General features: G+C 38.9%; 1 protein-coding gene across 2 annotated transcripts in view; it reads left to right on the top strand.

Annotated features, from left to right (window-relative positions):
• tmeff2a (transmembrane protein with EGF-like and two follistatin-like domains 2a) overlaps positions 1-26,880 on the top strand; it is a 111,393-nt gene that overhangs the window by 42,586 nt on the left and 41,927 nt on the right. For both annotated transcript variants that reach the window (XM_044217263.1, XM_044217262.1), the window contains exons 3-4: positions 520-649; positions 13,194-13,220. In XM_044217263.1, coding sequence (XP_044073198.1) covers positions 520-649; positions 13,194-13,220 — 157 coding nt within the window. The remainder of the gene's footprint in view (positions 1-519; positions 650-13,193; positions 13,221-26,880) is intronic.

The raw sequence follows: 26,880 nt of genomic DNA, 5'->3' as shown, positions 1-26,880 counted from the left end.
TCATACAACAACATTTGACAAAAGTAAGTGGTAGGATTTCTCCAAATAAAGAAAGGAAATAGAAGCTTTATAAAATCAAACAAAAAGACATTCTTATATGACCTACCTACAGATGACTTTAAAGGTTGAAACAAGTGGTGTGTGTTTCAAGAAGTTGCATTTTCATTTTCCATTTCAATTGTACGCTATATGCATTTATTCATTATTAATGTATGGATTATATTTGTAGTAGAATATCTCTCGTTTTTCATTTGAACAGACTACTCTGGGGAGAACAGAGAAACTGACTTGCAAAATCAGTCCTTCACATTTGTTTTCTAAAGTGGCGTTAATGAAATGGAGTTGACCCTTACCAAGGCCTCACATCCTGAAAATCTGAAGGTTGAATGAACACAATTTTATTTGTGGACACGCTCACAGTGTTTCGTTTTTTTTATTATGCCCTTAACATGACGACCTCAGCTTTTTATTCTCATCTTCTTACCTGTTTTCTACTGTTTTCTCCTCTCCTCTCTGCAGTGCAACAATGACTATGCCCCAGTGTGCGGCTCCAACAATCAGAACTACCAGAACGAGTGTTTCCTGCGCAGGGATGCCTGCAAGCAGCAGTCTGAAGTACTTATTACGTCAGAAGGCGCCTGTCCTGCTGGTATGTGCATTTACATTATGGCGCCTACACAGATGTATACACAAGCAAATACACTCACACACACACACACACACACACACACACACACACACACACAGAGGAGCACTGATGCCAACACACCCCTGCAGTACACATTGAACATTTACACAAACAGAAAATGCTCAAGTAAGAAGGAAACACTCACTGAACATTTCCTGCACAGTTGTCTGTAAGCATGCAGACGATAAACAGCAAGCTAGGATGATAGAAATGTAAACCAAATCCAATTTTAACATTTTATATGCAGTAGTACAAATTTCAGGCTTAACTATTATAATCATCAATACGTGCAAATGCTCCCAGTGGATGGGATTCAGTAATTACCGAGTGATGCATTACTTCAAAGGAATTACAAAAAATGCATGATGAAAAAATTACTAGAGGTGACAGACTGATGTAATTTTCCCAAGTTTAGTGTAACAAACAAAACTACAATGACAGTGACAAGTATTCTCATTGAACAGGTGAAGATTTCTTCATAGCCAAACAATGTCATCACAAGAAGCTGAAGACAGCATTTGACCAACAGGCCTGCTGAGCAATGCAGAGTTAAACAAGTTAATTATACAGTTTGTTTAAATTCAGCATATTAAACAGAAAGTAAAAGAAAGCTTGATAGCTATGACCTTTCATTATGCAATGTTTAAATAAATGTCAAAAGGCATAAAATGTAAATACTTGCCAAATTGTCATAGGTAGTTACTGTAACATTGTTGCCAAGAGGCATGCTCAGCAAAGCAGAAAATTGAATGACTGAGTCACACATCATCTTGATGGCCATTTCAATTTTTTTGGATTGTGTAGACATTTTGTTTTCTTTTATCTCCTTCAAAGAGTACTTGAATTTGTTCTGTAAGGGATCCAGTAAAGCCACTTGCATTTTTTCAAATATATACTTACTGTATGACTAATCGCTAGAATACAAGAAAGAATATATTTAGAAATGGTATGCTCACAGCTTTGTATTCACAAACAATGCATTAAATGTAATTCTCAGTGGCTCTTAAATTAACAAAACACACAGAATTTCATTGAAGTTTCACAGAATATTTACTATTTTTTTAAAGACCTGTTAGTTGTTTGTTGAGTTCAATTTAATTGATTCTCTGCTTAGCAAAGTCCACCTTATAGTTACAAGATACATTTTTACCCATGCTAGCAGTGGGGCTCTTGGGATGGCAATGTCAGTCCGTCCGTTGGTCAACCACTTTGGTCCAGACTGAAGTATCTCAACAAAATTATCTTTGAACTGACTTTGGTGATTCTCTGACTTTTCCTCTAGCATCATCAACAGGTCAAAAAAAATGTAACTATCCAATACTTTGTTTATGATCAAATAAAAACTAAGCCATCAGGCTCAATTGTACAGTGTTTAGTGCTAATGGGCAAATGTTAACATGCTAACATGCTAAATTGAGATGGTGACCGGGGTAAACATTATCTGCTAAACATCTGCATGTTTGCATTGTAAGCATGTGGCCATGCTGAGGTTAGCATTTAGCTCAAAGCACCACTTTAGCTAAAGTACAGTCTCACAGAGCGCTAGCAAAGAAAAATCTTGTAAAACCATTCCCAGTGCAAACATTCCTTTCACTGCGGTTCTTGCACTCCATCCATGTGAAGGAAGGAAGGTAAATACAATTACTATAGCTATATGATGATTGCATGGAAAGAGTCTCCTAAAAATTCTCCTTTTTTCAGCCATACCCAGTGAAATCGTTCCCATTGTCGCACCATCATTAACTGAATGAAAGAATGTAAATATTAATTAGCTTTGGGTATATAATGAATGTGCATCATGGCCTAATTATGGACAACACATCGGTTCAGTGGGCTCAAAAGAAACAGGTGAAGTGTTACGTTGACCTATAAATCTAACGGGCACACAGTATATGGTGGAAACTCTGGCACTGCTTAACTGTGATGCATAAATCCAGCCTTAGTACAGTATGTTTGTAGTAGAAATAGCTATTGGTGAGTCTTGGTTAAATCTGGACACTTTGGTTCAATCTTGTAAGATTATTATTATTTTTTTTTTTGTTTATGTTCAGTTCAGTTCAACTTTATTAGTCCATTAGAAAAAAACATACAACACAAACAAGGTACAATACATACATTAAAATAAAAAGAAAAACATTGCCACTTTTTTTATAAAAGACAGTTATACCAGTGCTTCCACGGGGGGTGACTGGTATCGTACAACACTAAGACTAGGATTTGAAAGCAGTATGATAATGGCATAATATGGCATAATCAAAATCATGAATAAACTATGTTTTAATTGCTGGCAAGCAGTCATGGTACAAACCCCCTCTGCTTCACGTCAATGAGTAATTAGGTTCTGTCTTGTTTTTATCATGTTTTTATATTTTTCAGCAGCTGCTTGACTTAGATTAATCCTAATATGTAGGAAATACACATTTTTTTGACTAACAGCTTTCTTTCTAAGAATATTGTTTCCTTTTCTATTCCCTTTCCATTGATGGCATCGCCTATTGTTTTCATCTTTCCATTCGCTGGAAAGAAAATGCACTCGGTGTAATTATCTTATTATTATTAACATAATTGGGCTTGCTGTTTGCTGATATAGTTTGGTGTTTAAGCTGCTGAGTGGGCGTCTTAGTCGGAAAAGGTCAGCCACTTCATTAGCAGTGTTGTGGAGAACATGTGCTGATCTTACGCAGTACTATAAAGTTAAAGCTTCTCGGTCATAAAAGGGTTTGTTATAATAATTCACTCTATAGGCAGTAGTAGAAATAAGATCCTCATTACTATATTTTCATCCTGATGACTGAGCACAAGCTGTGACTGTTTTAATTAAGACACATTTTTACCAATGTACAATATTTTTTTATCCTTTTAACACCCAGTTTCTTTGGTATACCCCGCCATGAATTCATTTCAGCATTCTTTTTGAAAATGACCACAGTGTCTGAAATGACTAGTTTAATCTAATGATACATACAGTATATTACGTGTTCATATTTATGTAACTTTTCATTGTACTATCAGTCCATGAAATGTAAGGCAGATGGTGATTTTTTCCCCTCTGGTTTTTATTTCATTAGAACATGTGTAATTAGGTTTGGCCTATGTAATGTGTTTAATCCTATGATGACAAATTCAAATGGATGAGCATATACTTCAGAAAAAGCATTCCCTGGCGCCCACAAAGGAATTCTTTCTGAATCTACCAATTAGTGAGTCATGTTCTGAATAATATGCTTAGTTGTGAACGAGTGAATCCACTGGCAAGGTGATGTTGGCTGTTTCTGAGGCATATGTGAATCACTGCTTAAGCTAAGATAGTTTTGCTGGTTTGAGTTGAGCAGTCGCTGACTCAGTTACCCTCAGTGACGGGGAGCTTGCAGAAGTCCATTAAAAGGCCCTTGAATGGGCTCAGCTCAGCAGAGGGAACATGTGGGGCTTGAGGTGGAAATGTTACTGCAGTAACAGCAGCGGTGTCTGTGTGCCAGTAGGCAGGGCTGAGCACAGTCACATGAAATGTCCAGCCTTTCTCTAAATTGCTTGTTTGTGGGTTGTGTGTGAGGTCCTTTTCAAGACATGTGATAGCGTAAGCCAGTGTGTGCGATATGACTTTGTGTATCTTTTGAAAGAGAAAGGGATAAAGACCCTTTTCTGTCATGCAACAAGCAGTACTTTTGAGAGCTTAATGCAGGGTTCAAACAAAGATGTTCTTGTGACGCAGTCTTGTGACAGACCATGACAGTAGTTCTATATTTATCTATTCAGTGTCTCATGTTACACTTAGCTGCACACTTTATTCTGGCATTTATCCAGAATAAGATCACAATAAACAACTATACTTCCCACTCCAGGGCCAAGCAAAGTGTTCATTTCAGTAGAGTCTGATTTATTACAGACAGTGAGCTTACTCACTCTTTTTTCTAAGTACAGCACTGTGTTTTTTTTAATACTACATTTTAACCCCCCCCCCCCCCCCTAAATATGAGTAATTTTGTGGCTTCAAGTAATTTTAGTGTGGTTATGTAGTTATATTTGGATGGGGAAGAGTGATGAATAAAGGTTGAAAAAATATTTCTAACTTTGTTGAATAAGATGTGCTCTCAGTTAATATACAACTGAAGCAGTGACTGAGACAAACAACTAAATGAAAGTGCTGTGTCCCAATGCCTTACTGATTGCATACCGTATGCAGTGCACTACACATACTACACAAAAAAAAAAATCTACATATTTTAAAGAGGCGTATGCGATTCTGGAGAAATCCAACACCATGACAAATACCATGACATAGAGCGAACAACCACACAGCAAGTAATGGAACTAACGTTAGCGAGGTTGTGGGTTAGCAAACTGTCGCTACAGTTGCTGCTAAGCTAACAGCCAGAGAGGACGAGACGTTTCCCAGAGCCAGCACAGCAGCTCCAGACAGCGATACTCACAACTCTCCTGCTACTGTAGCTAACATCACAACAGCAGCATATCTTGGCAAACTAGAAAGTAAGCTGAATGTCCATGGGCAAGTCATTGAACGTTACCTGACACACAAATCATGGCTGGAATGGTGTTGTGTGGCTCGGGCCGAGACACTTTGTTTGTTTCCCATTTACAGAGCCAGGGCTGTGTTTTTCAGCGCACACACTGAACGGACAGCTAGCGGACGGTGAGGAGATATTCGCTGAATTTGACAAAAAGGATTAGAATCGCATACCCCACCTGTAACTGTTTTATACTAAAAGTAAATGATACAATGATACATGCGCTGAGGCAAGTCAGTCAAACTGCAACTTTGCAATGTCACTGCAAATCAAACTAAACAGACAGCAAAATGTTTTTCCAAGGATTTAATAGTGTTCACAAAGCTGTTTTATCACAATCCACAGTTTTCCACAATCCACACATTTTTTTCTAGCTGTGAGTAGCTCCTCCATTTTATTTGTGTTTTGCATTGTGGTAGAATAGTGTCCATGAACAACACATTCAAAAATCATGACCTCACAGCATGACTGATGTGCTGGCTTGGCTTTATCACACATAGACGGGTGTTCGGCCACCACGAGCCTCCTGTACAACCTGAGTGCTCCTTGTCATAGATTCTCTGAACTCTACTGAAGGGAAGAACAACATTTCCCTCATTTGAAGATTTGATGATGGTGGTGTCATGGTGGTGCTCTGAAATCTGCAATAGGTATTCATTTGGGTTCACATTTGGTGACTGTGAAGGCCATTCACAACATTTTCAAACTCATCAAACCATTCAGTGACTGCTTGTGCCCTGTGTGGAAGCATCTGCATTCATTATGTTTGCCATCTCATTTATTCAGGGTTTTTTTCATAACGTGAGCATAATTGGAATCTGTTTGTGGTAGCTTCCAAAGGCCAAAGGCAGCTAGAAAACATCTCTCCCAGGAGGTGGAGAGGTTTCAGTGCAAAACGAATGCACTCCTTAAAAAAATAAAAAATAAAAAAAATATTTAAAAAATTGAAAAATAAAAAAAATACATTTAAACTTTTCTCATTTAAATACAGTTTTCAGTGAAGTATTTGTCATACCGACAAGCTATTATTAGATAACGTGAACGTCAAAATTTTAATCAATTTTAATATCCACCAAAGCAATACAATAATAAATCAAACCACTCAATTTTTTTGTTGAATTAGGTCTAGTGCTATCTTATATGGTTTAAATATAATTGATAATTGACAGACTGAGTGATTAAAAAAACAAAAACATTCTAAATACAGTTAATTTAAAGTCATAAAATCTTCGATATTATTAAGATATCTAACGGAAGAATTACAAATGCTTGCTTTTCATTTGAAAGTTAAACACATGAGATTGCAATGTGGGAGCTTTATTACATAACCAAGTGTTACACACAAACCTTTCATGTGGAAAAGTAGGGCAGGCAGTTACTTCTGAAGTGTTTCCTCTCTGCTCTCTTCACCACTTAGCCATTTAGTTGATACTCTCAGCTGAGCTAACTTAAACTGAGTGCAGCCGTTGAAAATGTTAAAATATCTCGAATACCAGCGATACATATACTAATAATAAGGAATGCAAGTGTCAAAAGTACTTTACCCAAGCTGTACATGTACTGCCACAAACCCTCTTTCTCTCTCTTGTTCTCTCTCTCTCTCTCTCGATCTCTCCCTGTCCTCCTTTCCATTTCCATCTTCCAAAATCCCATTAGCGGCAACAGTACACAATGTAATGGATACATGTCAGCTCGCCAGTGCCAGTACTTGTTTCCCTTGCCGTGGTGAAAATTGTCATGAGGCAGGCATCTCTGGGGTAGGTTTGGATGTAGAGTTCATAATGTAACTTTGACTCTTCACTCGTCATATTAGTAGATCAGTGTCAAAAAACAAGGAGTCCTGCATTGTTAATTTTGAGAAAATAATATAACCACAAGGTCCATTTAGTAGCTGTTCTCAAGATCACATGATGTTCAGCATATGGAGTTTACACTGGTGTCATGGAATTGTAGATGTTCAAATGTCAGTTTTTTTTCTTTTTTTTTTTAGCATTTTTAAGGACTATTACGTAAGTCTGAGTTTTAAGACTTAAATCTGCAATAATTTATTTTTGTGACAATAACAAGCTGTAAACAACAACAACAATGACTTATTATTACCTAATGCCAAACATATTTGACGCAGAGAAACATTAACATTAATGTGTGACAATATGCTTCTAGTCACCTGATGAATGTAAGTTCAATATTCACTCTCCTCTTACCTCTGTTTTGGTCTCCACCAACTCCTGAGGGAAATATTTGTCTCTTTAGCTGCTAAATGCTCCACTATGTTCACCAGCTTAGTCATTAACAGTGTTTGCCATTTGGTGCTGAGCAGGTAGTGTACAATGGGTTTTTAGAGCTTTCTCGCTGAAAACAGCTGATTTCCTATACTTCATATGAAGCAGCACTAGTTATTCATATTCCCTATTTGATTTTGAATCTTTACATAATTGTGACCCATCTCGTTACATTGCCAGGTCTCTTCTTGTGGTTACTGTACATGACGGCCCTGCAGGATCCTTCTCGATGTTTACCAAACCAAACAGCCACCTGACAGCACAGTTTTGTGCTCTTATTAACCCTCTTGGATGCTGCTGAGGCCAAGAGGCCAGACATTCCAAACAGTAAACAGGAGGCCTGCTGAGGTGCCAGTTTCATGCTAAGTGATGGCGCTGAGGCATAGACATACCACAGCCTTCTATTTTTTGTCTCCAAGGAAAAGCATCTTGTAATGACTTCCATAGAAAAGTGTGCACATCATGCACAATATTATAACATAGAGGTTTAGATTTGTGACATCTTACAAAGTGAGGTATTTTAGCCCATTATTGACTTTTTCTATGTAACATCTGTCAGATGGAGAAGCAAATTTACATTTCATTCCAGTCTTTACTATCTCCATGTCACTAACAGATAAGGAAGTTCTGATTTAGAAGTCGATATCAGGAAGAGAAAAGCTGATTATCAAAGGATGGTACCACTTTCCCAGTAAGGAGCATTAGCTTAGTGAAACAAACCAAACCGTCTATTTTAAGTTAAATAGCGTTAACACAGCATTTTCCAACTCAGCTCACAAAGTGAGCAGTATAACTTCCAGGAAGTCATTAAATGGGAAGGTGGGCGAAGGTTTAATTGACACATTGTTAAAATGTTGATGACATGTTTAATCACCATTTTGTCGCTGTGCAATCCCTGAGCACCGACAGACGACAGCAGCCATATGTTTGGCTGATGATTTAAGAAGCACACTCTGGGTTATCAGTAGACCCAGAGCTAAATGAGAATCAGTGTAAAGGTGTCAGTATAATCTCACATACAGTACAAGTCATCAATGCACCACTAATTCTCTGTGTACAAAAAATATATGTCTCATCAGTGCTAATTAGTTGCAAATTCTATCTAAATTCAAGTACTATCAAGTAATGATAATCTAATACATTATTGATTTCACTTTGCTTGCTCTCCTGCAGGGAGGTCAGAGGTTAAGATGAGCTACAGAGCAGCACCCCAGAGGGGATTCAATGTCTTTCTCAAGGACATTTTAGGTTAGGTCAGCCCTGTCGTCAGACTAGAACGTCAGTGTTGGATGATGATTCTGCAAAATCCTAGATTACCTCTCAACGCCAACGTTTTTAAAATTGGTGCTTTATGCAATATCTGAGCATGGCAACTGTAGTATCGTTAAGATCAGGAAAATAATGTGGTTACGGTTAATAAAAATGCAAACGTTAATTGCAGGTCTGTAATGCCCATTCACACCCCACCACCTCCACACCCTTACTTTCCGCCTCGGTACATAAATGGCACACTACTTCCTGCACTGGCACTGTACGTTGGCATTGGACATAAATCGTGCCATGCAGAATCATCTAGGATGCATATAATTCTCAGGAAAACTGGGCTGATTGGGGCTTACTTCAAAGCCCCAACTCACTTCTGAGATTCCAATTTGGGATCTTTGTTCTATCTAGAAAGCTAAGATAGCAAAGATTCTTGCAGAATCCTGGGATCAATCAACCCCTGTGGTCAGTAGAAACCCATGTTTCCTACTGAGTTGAAAATGCTCCCATGAAGTTATGCTTTGATGGAGCATAATATCAAAGGTGTCCCAGACAGCTACTGTAGCCTTTAAAGCTGCATATAGAAGATTTTTGTAGAAATCAAATTCAGAATTGAAATTCAGATTTGTACATTAACATCACAAAATGTGAGGAAATAATCTGCCTTTTGTTGCTGCTGGAAATATTCCACATGGGTTGTGTTTGCGAGTGTGTGTTTACTGCATACGTATGTGCATTCACGCATTGGAGGGATTTTAAGGTTTTGTACAAAGAATGAAGTGGTACTAACAGGCTACTGGCCTGTGTCACAGACTGTGTATCACAGAAAAACCAATGACCAAGTGTTCACAGTAAAGAGAGCCCATTAGAATATGAGTGTTTTTACAAGGACCCACCCCCAGGTAGTTTGATACACAAAACCGCCTGCCATGCAGACTGTCAACAGTACAGCAGCCATATATTCTACTGAAGCTTTCAAGTCTTATTTACAGTAGAAGGTGGTAATGTGCAAGCAGGTAGTGATGTGTGTGTGTGTGTGTGTGCAATGCAGTATAGCCTCTGGTGTAAGCAGCACAGTAGGGTTAATAACAGCTCCTTCTATTTGCACTCTCCTCTTCTAATCAATCGCTCCAAAACTGAAAAAAAAAATCACCTCAATCATCCATTGTCAATGGAGGTAACCATTTTTTGTTCTCTTGGCACCCCTCCCCTGCTCTCTCACTGTCTTCAGTGCCTCTCACAAAATAGAATTGTGTGGTATCTCCTCTTTGTGACCCTTCATTTGGCAGACAAGCAAGCAGAAAAGTAAGCTTGTGCCTATCTCTCTTGCCATTTTGTTCTGTTTTCTAATGCCAGCCTCGCTCCTCAAACCTCTGCCCTTGTACAGATACTAAAGGTTTTTTATTGATCTCCCATGAACCCCTTCTGACTTCAGCCTGATCCTTCAAGCTAAGCCTTTTCATGAAACACTGCACATTTAGTGTCCCACATGTTCCAAGGTCACTGAAAGTCTGCAGATTTAAAAGGAGGTAAGACAGAGGAGGGCAGTTTTTGTAGAGGGTGTGCATGGAGATTTTTTTCCAACATTGAAGGTGCCCTGTGGAGTTTTCTTCAAACAAAGTTTCTATTTACATTCAGTGTTACTCAACAAAAAGCATTGTGTGTATCCTCAAGATCTCACAAATGTGTTTTATTTATTTACTTCCTCATGAAACGTTTGCAAAGCCAATTGTTTGAATATTTTAAATTGTGCATTGTTTACATGTTTGTTAGCAGGCAGTCTTCTTCTTCACTGCGTTTGTTGGAGCATTGTTATGCATCTTTGCACATTAACGTCACCAATGACCGATCAGTGAAATAGTGTGAAACCGGTGGCAGGAATATGTATTGCGTTACCCGTATGTGCATGTGCGTGCCAGCACATCGTCCTGTGTGTGCACAAATCTGTTTTTGTTCACTATGATTTATGCATACAGTCGTTCTAACCTGGAACCTTGAGAAAACATAAGGGTGGTGGCCTTACAGGGCACTATAACAAAATCAGAGAGTGTTTCTATTGTGAAAGATCAATCCTTTACTCTTCCATTCATTATGTTGCAGTTACACTAGAATTAGCTTCTGCTTTGTTTCACTCAAGAAAGGACATTTGCTTTCTCTCTTAAATTGATTTGTTGTTACCTTGGAAACAACTACTCTTCCTGTGGTCCATATTGAAATATACAGTATAATAAACAAAGGTTTACTTACATTTCATACAGTAAATATAACAATAATATATAACAATATCACCATTACACCAAATGCTTTAAAATCACATCAAAACCAAACATATGACATATAAAAAATAAAACAATAGACAGTAAAACATAAAAAACGATACAATTAAAATTTATTTGAACATATTTTGCATATTTATCTTGTAGGCCTGTCTTTAAAAATAACCACTTTAGTTGTTTCTCAAAAACCTTTTCACTAGATTCCTGAAATATGAAGTATGGCAGACTATTCCACTGATATATGGCTGTAAACATAACTCACCTGCCTTTTTTGATAATTGTGGATACTTCCAGAAAATAATATTTTTGAATACAAATAATATGGTTGTTTTAGAACTATTATACTACTAAACAAAGTTAATTAAAGACTACATCTTCAAGCCATTTCCGATGTTCAGATCTATTCTGCACCACCTGAAGTTTCTCTAGCTCTCTTTTTTGAATCCTTTGACCAGATTAATGAGCCGTAATCCAGATGAGACAATACCATGGCTTGTATAACCTGCAAGATGCAACTTGCCATAAATCATGAGGAGCATCTTATACTAGATACTCCTCTTCCCATTTTGCTGCTATATTATTTGTATGAAAGTGCTCCGTATCTGGCAGTGAGTGCAAGGACTGGGATAGGGGGTAATGAAAAGGATGTATCATTTACAACTTGTAGAATGCTATTGTTAGCCTGCTAGTCATGCTGACTCCAGCAGCTTATGCTTGCAAGTCTTTTTGTAAAAGTGTAGAAATACATCAGTTCTGGTCTGACTATGGCTTTACTACTTATACAGTAAGCCAACCCTCTTGTTTCACTTAGTGAAAATATTTCTGGGCAGCTCCTTACTACTATTGCTGTCTGCTACAGTGTATTTTTATACTACCACTTCTACTTTTACCAATTCTACATCTAGCTGTAACAAAGTCACCATTAATCATAACACAACAATTCAGGTGTGAGATAAGATGTCATGGTTGTTGAAATAGACAAAATGAATAAAGTTAGTTGGAAAGTTTGCTAATTGAGAAAAAGGTGCACGGACACCAGGTTTTCAAATCAGTTTGTAGTAACATGTAGATCAGCTAATTCAACACTTAAGTGCTAGTTCATTAAGAAGCATTTAGTCCACCCACAAGCTTTTTTTTTTTTTTACAGAACAGTTAGCTCCAACTGCACTATTAAAGTGACTGAATTATGCCATTAAAAATAAGACAAAAGCAAAACATATTTTTCAAAAAAGTTGAATTTCAAATTTTCCAGTAAAACAATCATTTTCATTTTGGAGGCAGCCATGAGATTCTGACTGGTTGCTTTGAGAGTTACTTTCTCTTGGCACAGCTGACCGTCTGCTGCATTGACCTCAACAAAGCATCACACTGGAGGCATGTTTTTATCCTGTCACAAATGTATTTCATTGAACCAAAGCTTATGTCATTAAAGTATCAGGACAGCTTGCTGGTCACACTCCTTGTGTTTTAAGGCTGTGATGGCCCCAATACTCCAGTTAGTGTGTGCACCTCTTCTTATAAACCCTCCTCACATGGGTATTCATATGGAGCTGAGCTATTATCCCCCTACAGTCCTCTGAGGCCCTGCATCTGGTCTCTGGCCTGGGCATTTTAATAGATCAAGTTACATGGTGCCTGTTCTTCGAAGTGCTTATCACTATCCCTTTCACAGCCATATTGTTAAACAATTCACTAAGCTCAATGTGTTTGAGGGAGCTTTACACAGATTCAGTGGGAAAGCCATGGAGAAGGAGTCGCTGAAAAACAAACACATTGACAACTGGAAACGCAGTGCCTTCCCGCAGTTCTACCAGGGAAGGTCCACAGTTGGAGGTGTTATCATCAATGTACTGCTGTAGAATGGGGTAGATGCATGCTGCTCAAAGCCTCAGGGCATCCTCACTATCATCTCCTTTCTGTTTCCCTGCACTTTTTTAAAATCTGACTCTCAGTATCACTTTCTGCACCATCTTTAGAGAAATCTCGTCTCGCTCAAGCACCCACAAGCACACAAAGTGTCTTACTCTTAACACACATACACTCACAAGCAGATATTCACATTGGCCTAGACACACACTTACATATGCAGACACACTGGCTTATTCAGCGAATGTCTGTGGCTGAGCCTCTGGTTAATAACTGTGTTTGTTCTCCTCTGCAGATGCCGGCTCAGGATCAGGAGACGATGGTAAGACTACTCACCTCCTCCTCCTCTGTTCTAACTCCACATGCACTGCTTTTTAATGTGTTTTTCTGTGCCCATTGTTTTCCTCCGCTGAAACTATGTTTGCAACCCAGTAGCATTATGAACAGACATGTCTGTAAACCCAGACAAATTCAGCTTATTGAAAGAAAATTTGATTATTCATGGCCCTAAACACTATGTTATGCATTGTTGAACAAACAAACAAGATTGACTTGAATGTACAATATCATTAAACCATTAAAAACATCCAAATGTAAATATACTAACATAGTGTTAGGTTGCTACTTTTTAATTTCATTTCATTTGTAAACCTTATTGTTTTATTTAAAGCTGCTATAATCAATATCTTTATATATCTAATGGACCACATGATTACTTGCATGTGAAAAGGGTGTAAATGATGAATCCACAGATAATTATCAGCCAACTGTGCAGTTCCCCATAGCCCCATGTTGTGGCTTGACTGCCCACAACCTTAATGTTTGGATTCAGTCTCACCGCTCTCATGATGTGTTTTCAGCCGCAGCAGGCAGCTGTTTTCAGCAAAAAAGCTTACACTGTACACGACCTGCCCAGCACCAAACAACAAACAGACAAAGTCAGCATCTAGCTGGTGAACATAGTGGAGCTTTTTGGAGCTAAAGAGCCAGATATTTCAATAAAGGATTGGTGGAGACTCTCTCTCTCTCTCTCTCTAAACCTCTCTCTCTCTCTCTAAACACGGCAGCGGCAGATGGCCACCCACCATTGAGTCTGGTTCTGTCTTAAAGGAAGTTTTTCCTTGCCACTGTCACCAAGTGCTTGCTCATGGTGGGATTTGTTGGGTCTCTGTAAATAATATTATAAAGAGTACGGTCTACCTGCTCTATAGGAAAAGTGAGAACTTCTGTTATATAAACAAAATTTAATTGAATTAATCAGGTGGACACAAACATGACCCCATATGAATGCCAATGTGGCTCCATATCTATCTATTTTAGCAAATAGACAACTATTTGCTAAAACGTTCGGCATAGCAACTTTATAATGTGATAATATGTCAATGTTGTGTTTACAGCTGGATTCCACCACCCCCTAGTGGTAATTTCCTTTACCTAAATGAATACATGAAACAGACATCAGTTTTTATGAATATTATTTCAGCTTTCTAATTTGATACCAGATGTGACAATTATCAAGCAACAAAGGAGCTTCCTCTACCAGCCAACATTCTAAACATTAACATGCTCTAGCTATGTAACTAAATTAAACTTAAAACAGCAAAACCTTTTCAGCCACAGCATTCTTTGTTTTGCTCTGTCTATATCAGTACACATTCCATTGCTTTATTAGATTTTGTCAAATCTACTAGAGTTTTGAAAATGGTCTTTGCTCACAGCTGTGGCAGTAAATGATAATGTAACTGTGACAGAAAAGTATAATAATGAAAATAAAGGCTTGTGATGGATTTTCTGTCAAGTCTCAGCAAGATAATTTTCACATCATCCTGAAATTTATGGCCTGGAAAGCAGGAAATTATTTGAAAAACTGAAAGTATGGTTTGGAAAATGGTCAGCAGTTACACAACTTTTGTTGTTTTTCACTAAAACATGCAACATTATTGGCACAGTCCTCTTGGGATTCCTAATCTCAAACTGATTAATTTGACTAAGGTTTTTCTGTAGTACAACTAGGAGGCCCAAAATACAAATCCACTTATAAAAAACATGTGTACTGCCTCTTAAATTGTCCCACTGAAAATACTCAGGCCTAGTTTCAGAAAGATTTGTAAAGACAGTGCAGACCACATGTGTTACAGGAACCTCTTCTCTTCAACTTTCTCATTTAGGATTGTTCAAGTGTTTTCTCCCTCTCACACTGCTGAATGAAAGAGAGTAACAGTGGCTGTTTTCTCAGAATGAGTGTGGATAGCAATGCAATTAATAAACACTGGAGCTGAAAGAGGATGCAAGTTTGGAGGAGGTGATAAGTGTATGAGAGTTTATTGTAATATGATTGGGATTGCGAGTGACTTTTTGCGAATAACTTTTGTGTGAGTAACTAATCATGTAAAACCTCCAGCTGATTAATAATGTGTCATTCAACTAAGACTCTAATTTGTTGCCTAATTGACTAACAAGACTCAGCTCTAACGTCAGAGCAGACAGTACACACTCAGTAGTCAAGCTCATCTGTCAGTGCATGTTTGAACGCATTCATATATTTACTCTCGTCCGCCTCTGTCTGTCCTCCTGTGTGTTTACCCATGCAGTTCCTTCATTAACTCTCACGCATGGAGCTTCACCAAGCATATATGAGAGAGAGATTGGAAAAGAGATTAGTCCCCAGAAAAAGACGGCGTACAGGCAGATGAACGAGCGGAAATGAAACTGGTACTAGGTCAACCAGAGAGAGGGAGAGGGAGAAGGAGAGGGTGGGGGGGTGGTGGAGCAGGGTGGACAGAGAAATGGCCCGAGGAAAGTCACAAAATAGATAACAGAACTGTGGAAACAGAAGGCGAGTGATTCAGAGATGAAGGGAGTGAAAGAGGGCAGGCAACAATAAGATGCATGAGGAAGAAGAAACAAAATGAAACATACATTTTCATATACTGTTTGTTTTCCAAACACTATTCAAAACATTTGCTGTGCTTTACATTGAACTTTATTATTTGACAAGCATCCTTATGACACAGCAGAGTGAGAAGCATGAGCATTAGCACCATGCTTTGTTTCCTTTTCTTTTTATTCCATCAAGTAATGCCATGTAAGCTGGGTCTAACTCTGTGCTGTGTTGTAGACAATGATCACACTTCCCAGGAGTGTTTCAGTGTTTTATTGCAAGACACCATTATAATTTCCCTGCAATTGTAAAGAAACAAAGCAGTTACATGGTTGCTCTTGTATATATACACTCGGCGTCGTAATGCACAATCTAAGGACCCAAATGCAGAACACAAGGAAGTGGTAAACTGGATGGTAGTAGCAACAATCTTCATTATAATACGGCAAGCAATCACTGGTAGAAGAGTGTTCTTCCAGAGCGGGCAAGTCCGGTGTGGTCCACTATAGCCAGTGAGGACGTAGTAGGCCCAGTCCGTGAAGAACCGACTGGGCGCAGAGGACGGAGACGGTGAGTGTTGGTTCTGGGTTTGGCCTGTGTAGCGTGATAGGCAGAACAGGCAAGGCAGCTGGCTCGTGTAGCGTGGCAGGCAGAACTGGAAGGTAGCTTTGCAGAGATCAGAGTGGACACGGTGGCTGCGATCACCAGCAGGGGATAACTTGGTGTACAGAGACGATCCGGCGCTGGTTGTATGGTAGAGCCAGGTAGATATACTGTGGAGACTGATTGGATGATGAACGTCAGGTGTGCCGGTGATCAGCAGCAGGAGGGAGAACCAGGGAGCCCCGCCCAGGCCAGTACACACACACACACACACACACACACACACACTCAGCAGAGGACAGACAAGGAACACAGGGAGACGAGAGCACACTAGAGCACACAAGGATAGGGAGAGAGATGTGGCTAACTATGACACTCTGTGCCTTCCCAGGTTAATGTCTAGAATGAAGAGACCATAATTTTGCTCTAACAAAACAAAAAGATAAGTCAAATTCTCATAAAATAAATAAATAATCAAATTATTACAACCCTCTGAAATTTTTTTAAATAGCCTTGTATAAACATATAACTTACCTGCATTTGACCATTCGCTAAACCCCTCCCCCAAATCCATTTCCAATCATAGCTTAGAAGAACCAAAAAAGTGTAAGGAGTGGATTGAACAGTGTATTTGACTGCTCTAACATAAGCTGCAAATGTCACAGTAGCACATCCACTGTGTAATATGTATATATTAGCAATATTTAGTGTATCAATGTATCAAGTGTAAGAAAAGAAAAATATAATATCACAAGTGTTACCTGTAACCTTCAAAATAAAAGTCTCAGCTAAATTCACATACGATTTTACATGAATGTATAACGCAACAACATACAGACTACTAAACATGGCATTTAAAAAAAATGATTGATGATGAAAAATGATTTGTCATAAAAAAAAAAAAAAACAAGAGCAGCAGAAATGGCCAGTGAAGCATCAGGCAGGGAAAGGGTGAAGAGTTTAGTGTCATTATGCACATTAAAAAAGGCTGTCGTCCTGTTAAAAACAAGTGAGAAAGGTTTTCTTTGAATATCCCCAATGAAAGCTCATTATTAATGCTCATCTTTGGAGACCTCTGGGTGGTTTAAAGTAGAAGCTTGAGAACTGTCCTTATTCTCAAACTGTCAGATAAATGTGATGAATCGATTATTCAGGAAGAAAATAGACAATTAAGAAAAAATTGCTTGGGGGCAGAGAGGGTATTTGTGCAGTAGAAGAGTGAGAGGCGAAGGAAGAGGGCAAGGACAGGAGGACAGGAAACACAAACACACCCTATAAAGATAGAATCATAGCAGAGGTCAAAATAGATGGAGAGATACAGTAGAAGAGTCGGAAGGGAAGGAGGAGGGGAGTTGGCAGAGGTGGAGAAAGTGGAGAGCTGCTGGTGTTTTATGAGTAGGGAAGAAGGTTAAAGAAAGTGGTTGTAAAAGGCGGGTTGGACTCCTATTGAGGAAACCAGCAGGGGAGAGCCATCCTGGTAAAAATCAAATGTATTTTAATGGCTAATGATAAATCTACACACATAAAGCTCAGGTCAGCTGGGCAGTTGCCAGTTTCATTGGCTGTATTTGTGTGTATGAATGTGTGTGTGCAGGGTGCAGGCTAGCCACGATGCATGTGTGCATTTATGCTTGTCAGAGTGTCTTCTCTTGTGTGTTTGTGTTTTTTATCTGATAAGTGAGACTACAAGTCAACTGGGCAGGGACCCTTAGGACATCAGTCTGGTCACATGGCCCCTTGAGTCAGAATCAGACATTTGTCCAAATCAAATTGTACAGTGGAGAAATTGAATTGAACTCACATGATCATGGAGGGACAAAGGAAACCAAAGCCTTAAACCAGAAATGATTTCTGTGGCTCTCAACAAGTCTTACGTACGTACATACGTACAAGTATATTTTTAAACAAAACTACAGTAAGGGTCTACAGTCATGCTAGCAGCTCTGTGAAGCTGTAATACTCATTGTAAAGAAAAGCAAACTGCAAGAGAGATACAAGTTGTGTGTTGTTTGGAAGACTTTTCACTCTTTGCTCCCACTGGCAGGAGTTGGAGGTGGGCAAGAGACATGTTTTGTTTAGATATCAAAAACATCTTTATTTTGTTAAGCGTTTACTTTGACTTTTATTGTTTCATTAAAATAAGTAAATTCAAAGACTTTTTAACTGAACATTCACAAAGTAAATACATACAATAAAAACGTATGATCCACAGTCAGTACATACATTTTCTTGCGGATGCTGTGGTATTTGACACTCTCTCGGTCTTTCCCTTTATCACACATCTTTCCCTTTATCACACAAATAAATATAGGTACCAGTAACACACAAAAGTAGCCCACTGTAGTGATACATAGAAAACTCCCTGCACTTGTCCAGAACCATGCATCGACAAGAGATAAAGTCAGCTCCACTGACCAGTCCACAGCTGAGACAGATGGGAAACTCAAACATTTTGAAAGTATTTGGTTGTAAACCAAAGAAACTCTTTGGAGAGAAAACTCTGAACCACAAATGTCAACCACATGGTGGCACTAGAGGAAAAGTCAAGGGATCATCAAAGTGATTAGGATTAGGGCTGGGTATCTGTACTCAAGACCTGTAATGTATCGACTGATACCTGCATTGATCCTTTTTGTACCCAGATCTAGAAAAAAGGACTATTTATATGGTTTCATTCAAATTAATTTGGATGGGGAGGAGTGGTGGCACTGAATGCTTCCATTCACATGATGGGTATCGAATGAAGTAAAAAAAAAAAAAAAAAAAGTAATCGATATCGGTAAGTACTCTATTGTTATCGGTATCACTTTAAGAGTACTGGTACGATATGGTACGATACTCAGCCCTAATTAGGATTCATCTTCTGGGAACCATTAATGTTGGTATAAAATTCAATGGCAATCCATTTATTAATATATTTTAGTCTGGACTGGCCAACCAACATTGCCATCCCTAGAGCCTCGCAGCTAGTGTGCAGCAAATTAAAGGTTTAAATGCATTAAGTTGATCATATCGAATTACCAATTCAGCAACTGAGAAGTTTCGGAAAGTCAAGGGATGTTATTATTAGGAATTAATAATCACCTGAAGTAATTTAGCTATCATACCAATGTTGATGGGATATCCAAATTTTTATTTAGGTTTCATAATTGTTCTTATTAAGCTAGAGCATCAAACCCCAGACGAGAAATGTATCTGTTGTTTCACCTGAGTTTTGACTGAGCAAGGCAGGCGTTGCCCTGGAGGGCACAGGAGAGTGCCATTCCTCTGGGGCAGTCTGTGGTCGGATGACTTTGGATCGAGTCAGATCTCTTCTTCCATAATCAGGCTGATGACATTCGGTTGTGATGGCAACGAGTTGTATGAGCGTCTGCCAGCTATTGGCTGAGTTTAAAGTTTATTACGGTCTTCGTTAGGACTCGGGTGCTGCAGCAGAGTGGAGCAGGCTTCTTTACCCTGGTAGCAGCAGTTTAGAAGTGCTGCAGTTTCTTTGCTTAAGAGTTAGGTCTTTGAGTTGCTGTTGCTTCATCTTTCTATCTCTCTCTTTCTCCTTCTTTGCACCATGTGGCTGGTGCATAAAGTCCAAAGTTTCTTTGTTTCTGACTTTGTCATGTTAGATCTCAGAAATGGCACAAGCTCCTTTTAACAGGCTTCTTTCTTTCAGAGTTGTTGGACGTCTGCATTTTTCCAACATGTTCGGTGCACTTTCGGTTCCTCAGCGGGTCAGTTGAAGTGAGCTGGGCCTCCCCATGTTCCGTGCGTGTTTCGGTTGCTGTGTGGGTCGTTTGAAGTCAGTGGACCTCCCCCACAGGTGTGTCCGAGGTCTACTGAAGATGGGAATATTTTTATAAGTGCAGAGGAGAAGAGCGCAGGACGTACAGGCCGTGGGCAAGAAGTTTTCTCTTGTCTTAAAGTCTTCTGTGAGAGGGGGCGGGGTTGTTTGTGTTCAAGGTGTGGAACTTCACTCCACTCCCACCACTCCTATCTTATCATAATTCTTTCTAATAAATTAATACATTTTTAAGTTTAATTCTCCCATGTTAAAGCTTTGTCTCGTCAGTTGTTGGAAAGCAACACACACTTTTATAAATAAAACAGATAAAAAGTTATCCACTTATAAGTAATTAACAGACAATTAAATGTCATACATGATAATACATGTTACATCTGCTATTATGACAACGCACCATATATAGGCTATACACACATATCTGCAACAGTAAATGCAATTGTAAAATAAAATCACACAAATTAAATGTCCATATATTTTAGCAATCTTTGACTCTCAGGATGTCTTTTGTCTTAAAGTCTGTGAGAAGCATACACAAGGAGTTATTTCTTCTCCCTAATAGACAGACACAGCACTCTCAGCATCTGCTCTCGGCAGAGATGACATTTCTACTTGCATTTTATCTTATTGAAGGCTATGATCAAATAATTTCTTGTGTAAATGCATATTTACATTTCCAGTTTCATTAGCTATTCAAAGAGGCTAAACACATCATAGAGTCTATGACAAGTGGAGTGAGGATAAAATAAGGCTATCATAACACATCATAATAGGCTAATATGTAACATCCAATAACCTTAGGTATGTTTAATTGATTAATATTAAGGTTAAGACAACAAGAGATCAGTTGGAAATATTCTTAGCAATATCTCATTAGAGGTCAAAGCAAGGTCTTACACTAATGAAAACCGTATCCTAAATTATTACACATGATGTCCAAATTATTATGGGTGTTCTGAAAGAATGGTTTTGTTAATACAGAAAATGGTGATCCATACTTTGTATGACATCATATTAATTTATTTACATAAAGATAAGTTCCTGTTAACAGGGTCTATTGCTGTTTGTCGGCATTGGCATGACAACATCAAGTTCCACACTCTGAAATATCTTTCCATAGAGAGTCCAGCCTGTTAAAATTTTTGTTTGCCAACCAGTAACTTTAATTATTCACTATCTTTTTATAATACCTAAATGTACTTTAGGTCTGTGCTTTCTCTGTGGCTTTTTCAATTCAATATTAAATATGTACTTTTTGACAAATCCTCTAGTAGACCTAAATTAGTCCAAAATAGAACCAGCTAGAATACTGGTTAGGAGCCAGCAGGATACTCCTGCCTCCACCCCCAAAGTCAAAGATTTAAAATCTGTCATGCTCTGTGAGCTACTGGCATTAAACTGACCTAATTTCACTGCAGTTTCGAAGGGTAACTCTTATCTAAATGAAGTGCTTTGTCAAGGTCAAAACAGTGTCCCGTAACTTATCAGAGCCATTTTTCAGTTTGAATGGTAAAAAACGACTCCATTATGAGTCCTTAGCGGCAGGGAGAGAGCATCGGGACTGTCTGCAGTCTAATTACCAGTATTTATGGGGCATTCTTCTAAGTGTTTCTCTGTCTTTTCTGCTACCTGATTTCCTTTGTGTCTCTCTCTAATTACTTGCTGAGCTTTGTTTAGGCTGAGACTTTTTAAGCACTAGTCCTTCAGTACTATCAAAAGCATATACATGTATATTGGTATATTCATGTGCACATGCACCACACCCTGTCTCCACTCTATATTTTACATTTACTTTTCTGAGTGTTGACTAATGAAAAGATAAAGACTGCGCTTGGCTTAATTGAAATACAATAGCCTGATTGGGGTAATTAATCTAATGATCAGACCTACAACACTATGGATTTGCAAGCACTTCATTAATTTGAATTAAGGATGAGGCTCCACTATCGTGCAATTATGAATTCAATTTCAATTGATCTCCCTTGGTCAGTATGCAGCAATGCACAAAAATGGTTATATGAAGTAGCACTCCACACTATTATTTTATTGACTCTCCAAATATTTTCAAGCAATATATTCAATCAAAAGCCTAATGCTCCTGTATTAGGCCTAATATTAGCTAACATTAATAATAAAGAATAATCTCTGCTGGTACTGTCCCTATATCAGTCTTTGGAGTGTAGGTAATAGATGTTGAACACATGACCATAAGATGACCTTATTTGCCTGGTCTGACTTTGGAAACAATTGGAAGTTAGAATAGAATAAAATAGAATAGAACAGGATGGTGAGTTACTGAGGTAAAATAGCTGGCTGACCTGCAGTTCCCCTGGTGATTGTTCCATCCGTCCATACCCGCATCTACAGCCTCCACAATGACAAGCTGCTGCCCTAGTCACACTGCTATTGCTATGGTAACCAAGTTAGAGGTTTAGGGAAGTGAGTAATCTAATCTTCCCACTTTGTGGCATAGCGATAAGGCTTGCTACCGCCAGCCCACCCGTGTGTGTGTGTGTGTTTGTGTGTGTCCTATTTGGTAATTCTATGCTGCGTGTCTACACACACACACACACACACACGCACACACAGAACCTATCTAGCAAATATGTTCCACCCTAATAGGCAGGTAAAAGCCGAAGGGCAGATAGGCTTCCAGCCTTGTTGAAAAGTCTGAACCTTACTGAAGTTGACATTCTGCACCAATATCCTCAACATTAAAGGAAAGCTCTGTTGCTTTTGTTGCAGAGGTTAGCTGAATCTTGAGTTTAAACAGAAACGTTTGAATTGTTTCACCAATTTCTGCAATATCAATCATTCAGTGCAACATTTTAGATCATATCCCAAACTCTATGAAGCTGCCCAGCTGCATGCACACAGCACGCTGACATGTACATGTTCGCCTAAGTTAATTTGCTGTATATGTTTGTTTAGTTACTGGACAAAACAATGGAATAATGATGTTTGTTTGTTTGTTTTTGCTGGGGTGGGTTTGTGATGTGATGGTGAATTTATTATCAGCTGTCCATTGACTAACTGACTGGTTATACCTTTGTTGACCAAGCTCAGGAGAACAGCTCCTTCGTTTGATTGGGGTTGTGATCACAGAAACTTTATCCCATGCAGAATTACTTGCAAAATAAATGGCTGTAAAACAATTAAGACATGTCTGAGTTTCTCGCAAACACTCTTTTTTCTCTGTTATCACAGAGTTTTAGCCACTAGGTTCAATAAAAACGAAAAAGTTTTGCAGAGTCATATCAGTGTTTTATTGTATTGTTGCTGTTAATGTATGTGGGGAGTCAAACCCGAAAGCTGGAAAAACTTTTTCAGTGTATATGCCATTTATTACAATGAATATTGTAACATCTTGTGTATTTCTCTTCATACATTAATGTAATGTATTAACTAGGTATCCTTAGAATCTACATTAGCCACTAGCAATACATTCACAATCATTGGTCTGGGGTGTTTTTTATTATTATTATTTATCTTACAATTACAAAAGACAATTTCCAGAGACCAGTTATCACACACTCTGCATTAGTCCATGATGAAACTTTACGCTGCATTAGACTGTGTTTCTGTTCATTATTCCACTCTTGGCTGCCAGTGGTCTTTCTTGTCTCCACTTGTTCTGTTGGTTAGGGTTAGACCAAACGGAGCTACCAAGAAGAGAGCAATTGACCACTGTCTCAGTAACCTAACACCTTATAAATCATTATATACATACACACACCTCTACCACCGCTCAACCAAAAAATGTGATAAAAGTTTATGTACCAAATAATTTGTGAATGCTGAACATGTAAGGCGTTTCCAGGACTATAAACCTTTAGCAGAGAACACCTTCAAACACCAGATAAATAACAAGCATAGCAAGACTGAAATAATAAAATTGTGTAAAATTATGTACTGGGTTTATAAAAATTGTCTTATAAGTTTCATTTTGTGCTCTACTCAGATACTTTACAAAATGCTAATATAGTTTACACAGTTACACTGATGATTCAGAATGTATAAATATGCTAAAATTGCCTTCACTGAAATATAATAATACATCATTTACTGTTGTTATGGTTGCTAAAAATAGCTAACTGAGGTGCTAATGAAAGCTAGTTAGTGTAGTGCATTAACAATAGAGGCTGTAGTTTAACAAGAGAGGTTGGCAGAATTTTGTGCCATAGGATCTTCTACATTTTTTACCTAAAATACGTAATTTAAAATATTGACATTTTAACTCCTGCAGCTTTGTGCATGATACATATAACCAGGGCTATGGTACAGTGTGTTATGCTTTCATTGGTACATAAGTAGGGCTGGGTATCGGTACTTGATACCTTTAAGGTATTGATGGAAATAACCCAGTACCACGTAGTATTGAAACATTTTCAGTCAAACGATAACTACATTCGATCCTTGTTGTAACCAAATTTAGAAAAAAATGACTATTTGTATGGTTTTGCTCGCAGCAAGCGTTCTTCGATTTAATTCGACATGTGATTGGCCCACTACCGCAGCTACAGCTAGCAGCTACATATAGCAGGCTGCCACATACAGCGGGCTGCCACCGGGCTGCCCCTCCACACACACTGAAAACTTCTTCGCCTTGTTCTCCAGCGGGCTGGACCCAGACCCAGCTCCAGACCAGTTCTGGGGGAGTGTGCCAGTGCGTGGCAGCCCGCCCTGCGGACTGTCCGTTCTGCCTAGCCAGAGTAGAAGTGACCGCAAGAGGAGCAGCAGGCAGGCCGGCAGGAGGGACTGTGACAGCCAAAGAGATCGGTGTGTTTACCGGGGAAACTTCTCACAAACCGCTGTATCAGCATCACCACTGGCTTTGTGTTTGTCTTTTTTGGTTGGTTTGTAAAACAGACACAACCAGAGCTACACATAGCCTAATACAAGCTCTATGCTTGACTCAAACCGTTTCCCGTTACTGAACACTCTGCTGGCTCTTTGTATATAGGCTAGACTTATCTTGTGCATTAAAATCAAATTAAAGAACACTTTCAAAATCTATTTGTGTAAAAATCATTTGGATGGGGAGGAGTGGTGACATTTTACGCTTTCACTTTAAGGTTACTGGTTTTGGTACTGGTATCATAATTTTTTAAACAATACCCAGCCCTGTATATAAGTCACTTTAGATAACATCAACCAAACAAATAGGACCTTGTTCTGATAAACATGTTGTATACAAAAACAGCCTCATTCTTCACAGAGTACAACACATGAAAAAGAAAGGGTATATGAGGTTTATTGTAATGTACATCAAGATAGCCCTTACGTTAAAACAGATCTATCTCACGGTCTCCAGAGCATATGTTCAGGCAGTGCACATGAGAAAGGCTTGGCCGATAAGCCTTTATTTTGGCATGGGGATAACGGCGTAATATAGACTGAGAGGGATAGGATCTGCAAATGAGATAGAAGCAAAGTCGTTAGATCCTTTATCCAAACACGTTCACGCTCTCTCTCTCTCTCTTTCCATCTCTCACCTCGGCTGCTTTTGCTTTTCCTTCATCTCTCCACGGGAACGTATCAAATCATACCATTCTGAAATTATTATTAAAATTTCCATTGCCTGTGTGTGTGTCTGTGTGTGTGCACAGCGGGGGCTCTGAATGAGATGAGTTGGGGTGGTGGCGGTGGTGATGAGTTTCAGACAGTATCTGGTGTAAGAAGGGAACGTAAGCAGCGAGTGGCGAGTGGCAGCTGCCGTGTGTCAGAGCTATCAGTGGAGGTGGTGAAAAGTGGGACGGAGGCTGATGAAAATAGCGGGGTCACCTTTGGGCCAACCCCCCGCTCTCACCAGCATCAGGGATTTTATTGTCATATATTTTTTGTCATCCTGAAAATAATGGAACAGGGCTGAGATGGAGAGTGGCGCTGGAGGGGAGGAAGATTGCGCCAAAATCGGGGGCCAACAGAAAGGGAGGGATGGACAGATATTGGGGTAGAGAGGTGGGAGGATTGGACTTCTTTCTGTAATGGTAGGATTTGACTGGGATTAAGGGAGGGAACAAGGGAATCAGGTGGGCACTTTTGGAAAGAATTTGAGTTGTGTTGTGTCTGAATGTGTGTGTATTTGAGGGGGATGGCTGCTGTTGTGAACAGCCCCTTCCTGTTTGAGTGTAAACTAACATTTAGCAGTTGTGAATCTTCATATCTAACGTGAAAACAATTGATTGTAAAAGTGCACATATAGCAGCAGTTACTCATAATGTCAAAACACACAGTGGATAATAAAACAAATGACAGATTGTATCTTCATCTTCTGGGGAAACCTGGCATACTATATATCAGCTCAGTGATATTCAGTTATATTGTGCCATAACCATCTGCTGTATACACAGTCTTACAGTGTAACTGTCATGGCTGTAAAGACTGTACTCAGGGAAACAGATAGGATGTCCCTGATAAATGAAGGCTCATAATCCTTCATGCAGCGGCAGTGGAGACATCCGCCCGCCCTTTTGGCCCTTCCCTGGGGATTTCAGGTCATGCTTTCTTATGTAAGCCTGATAAAAACACTTGTAATGGAAGAATAATGCCTGTCTCAGCTCAGTTTCTCTATTTCAGGATTTAAAAATATTACCACTATTAATATATTACTAATATATACTAATATTATTATTACTAATATTATTTTTACATGCCAACATCGTAGATTTTCGGTCACCGTGGTGATATGCCTTTGAGATTTGTTTC

This window comes from Siniperca chuatsi, linkage group LG12, assembly GCF_020085105.1.
Source record: "Siniperca chuatsi isolate FFG_IHB_CAS linkage group LG12, ASM2008510v1, whole genome shotgun sequence".
Taxonomy (NCBI): Eukaryota; Metazoa; Chordata; class Actinopteri; order Centrarchiformes; family Sinipercidae; genus Siniperca; species Siniperca chuatsi.
This window is presented reverse-complemented; position numbering and strand designations above follow the sequence as displayed.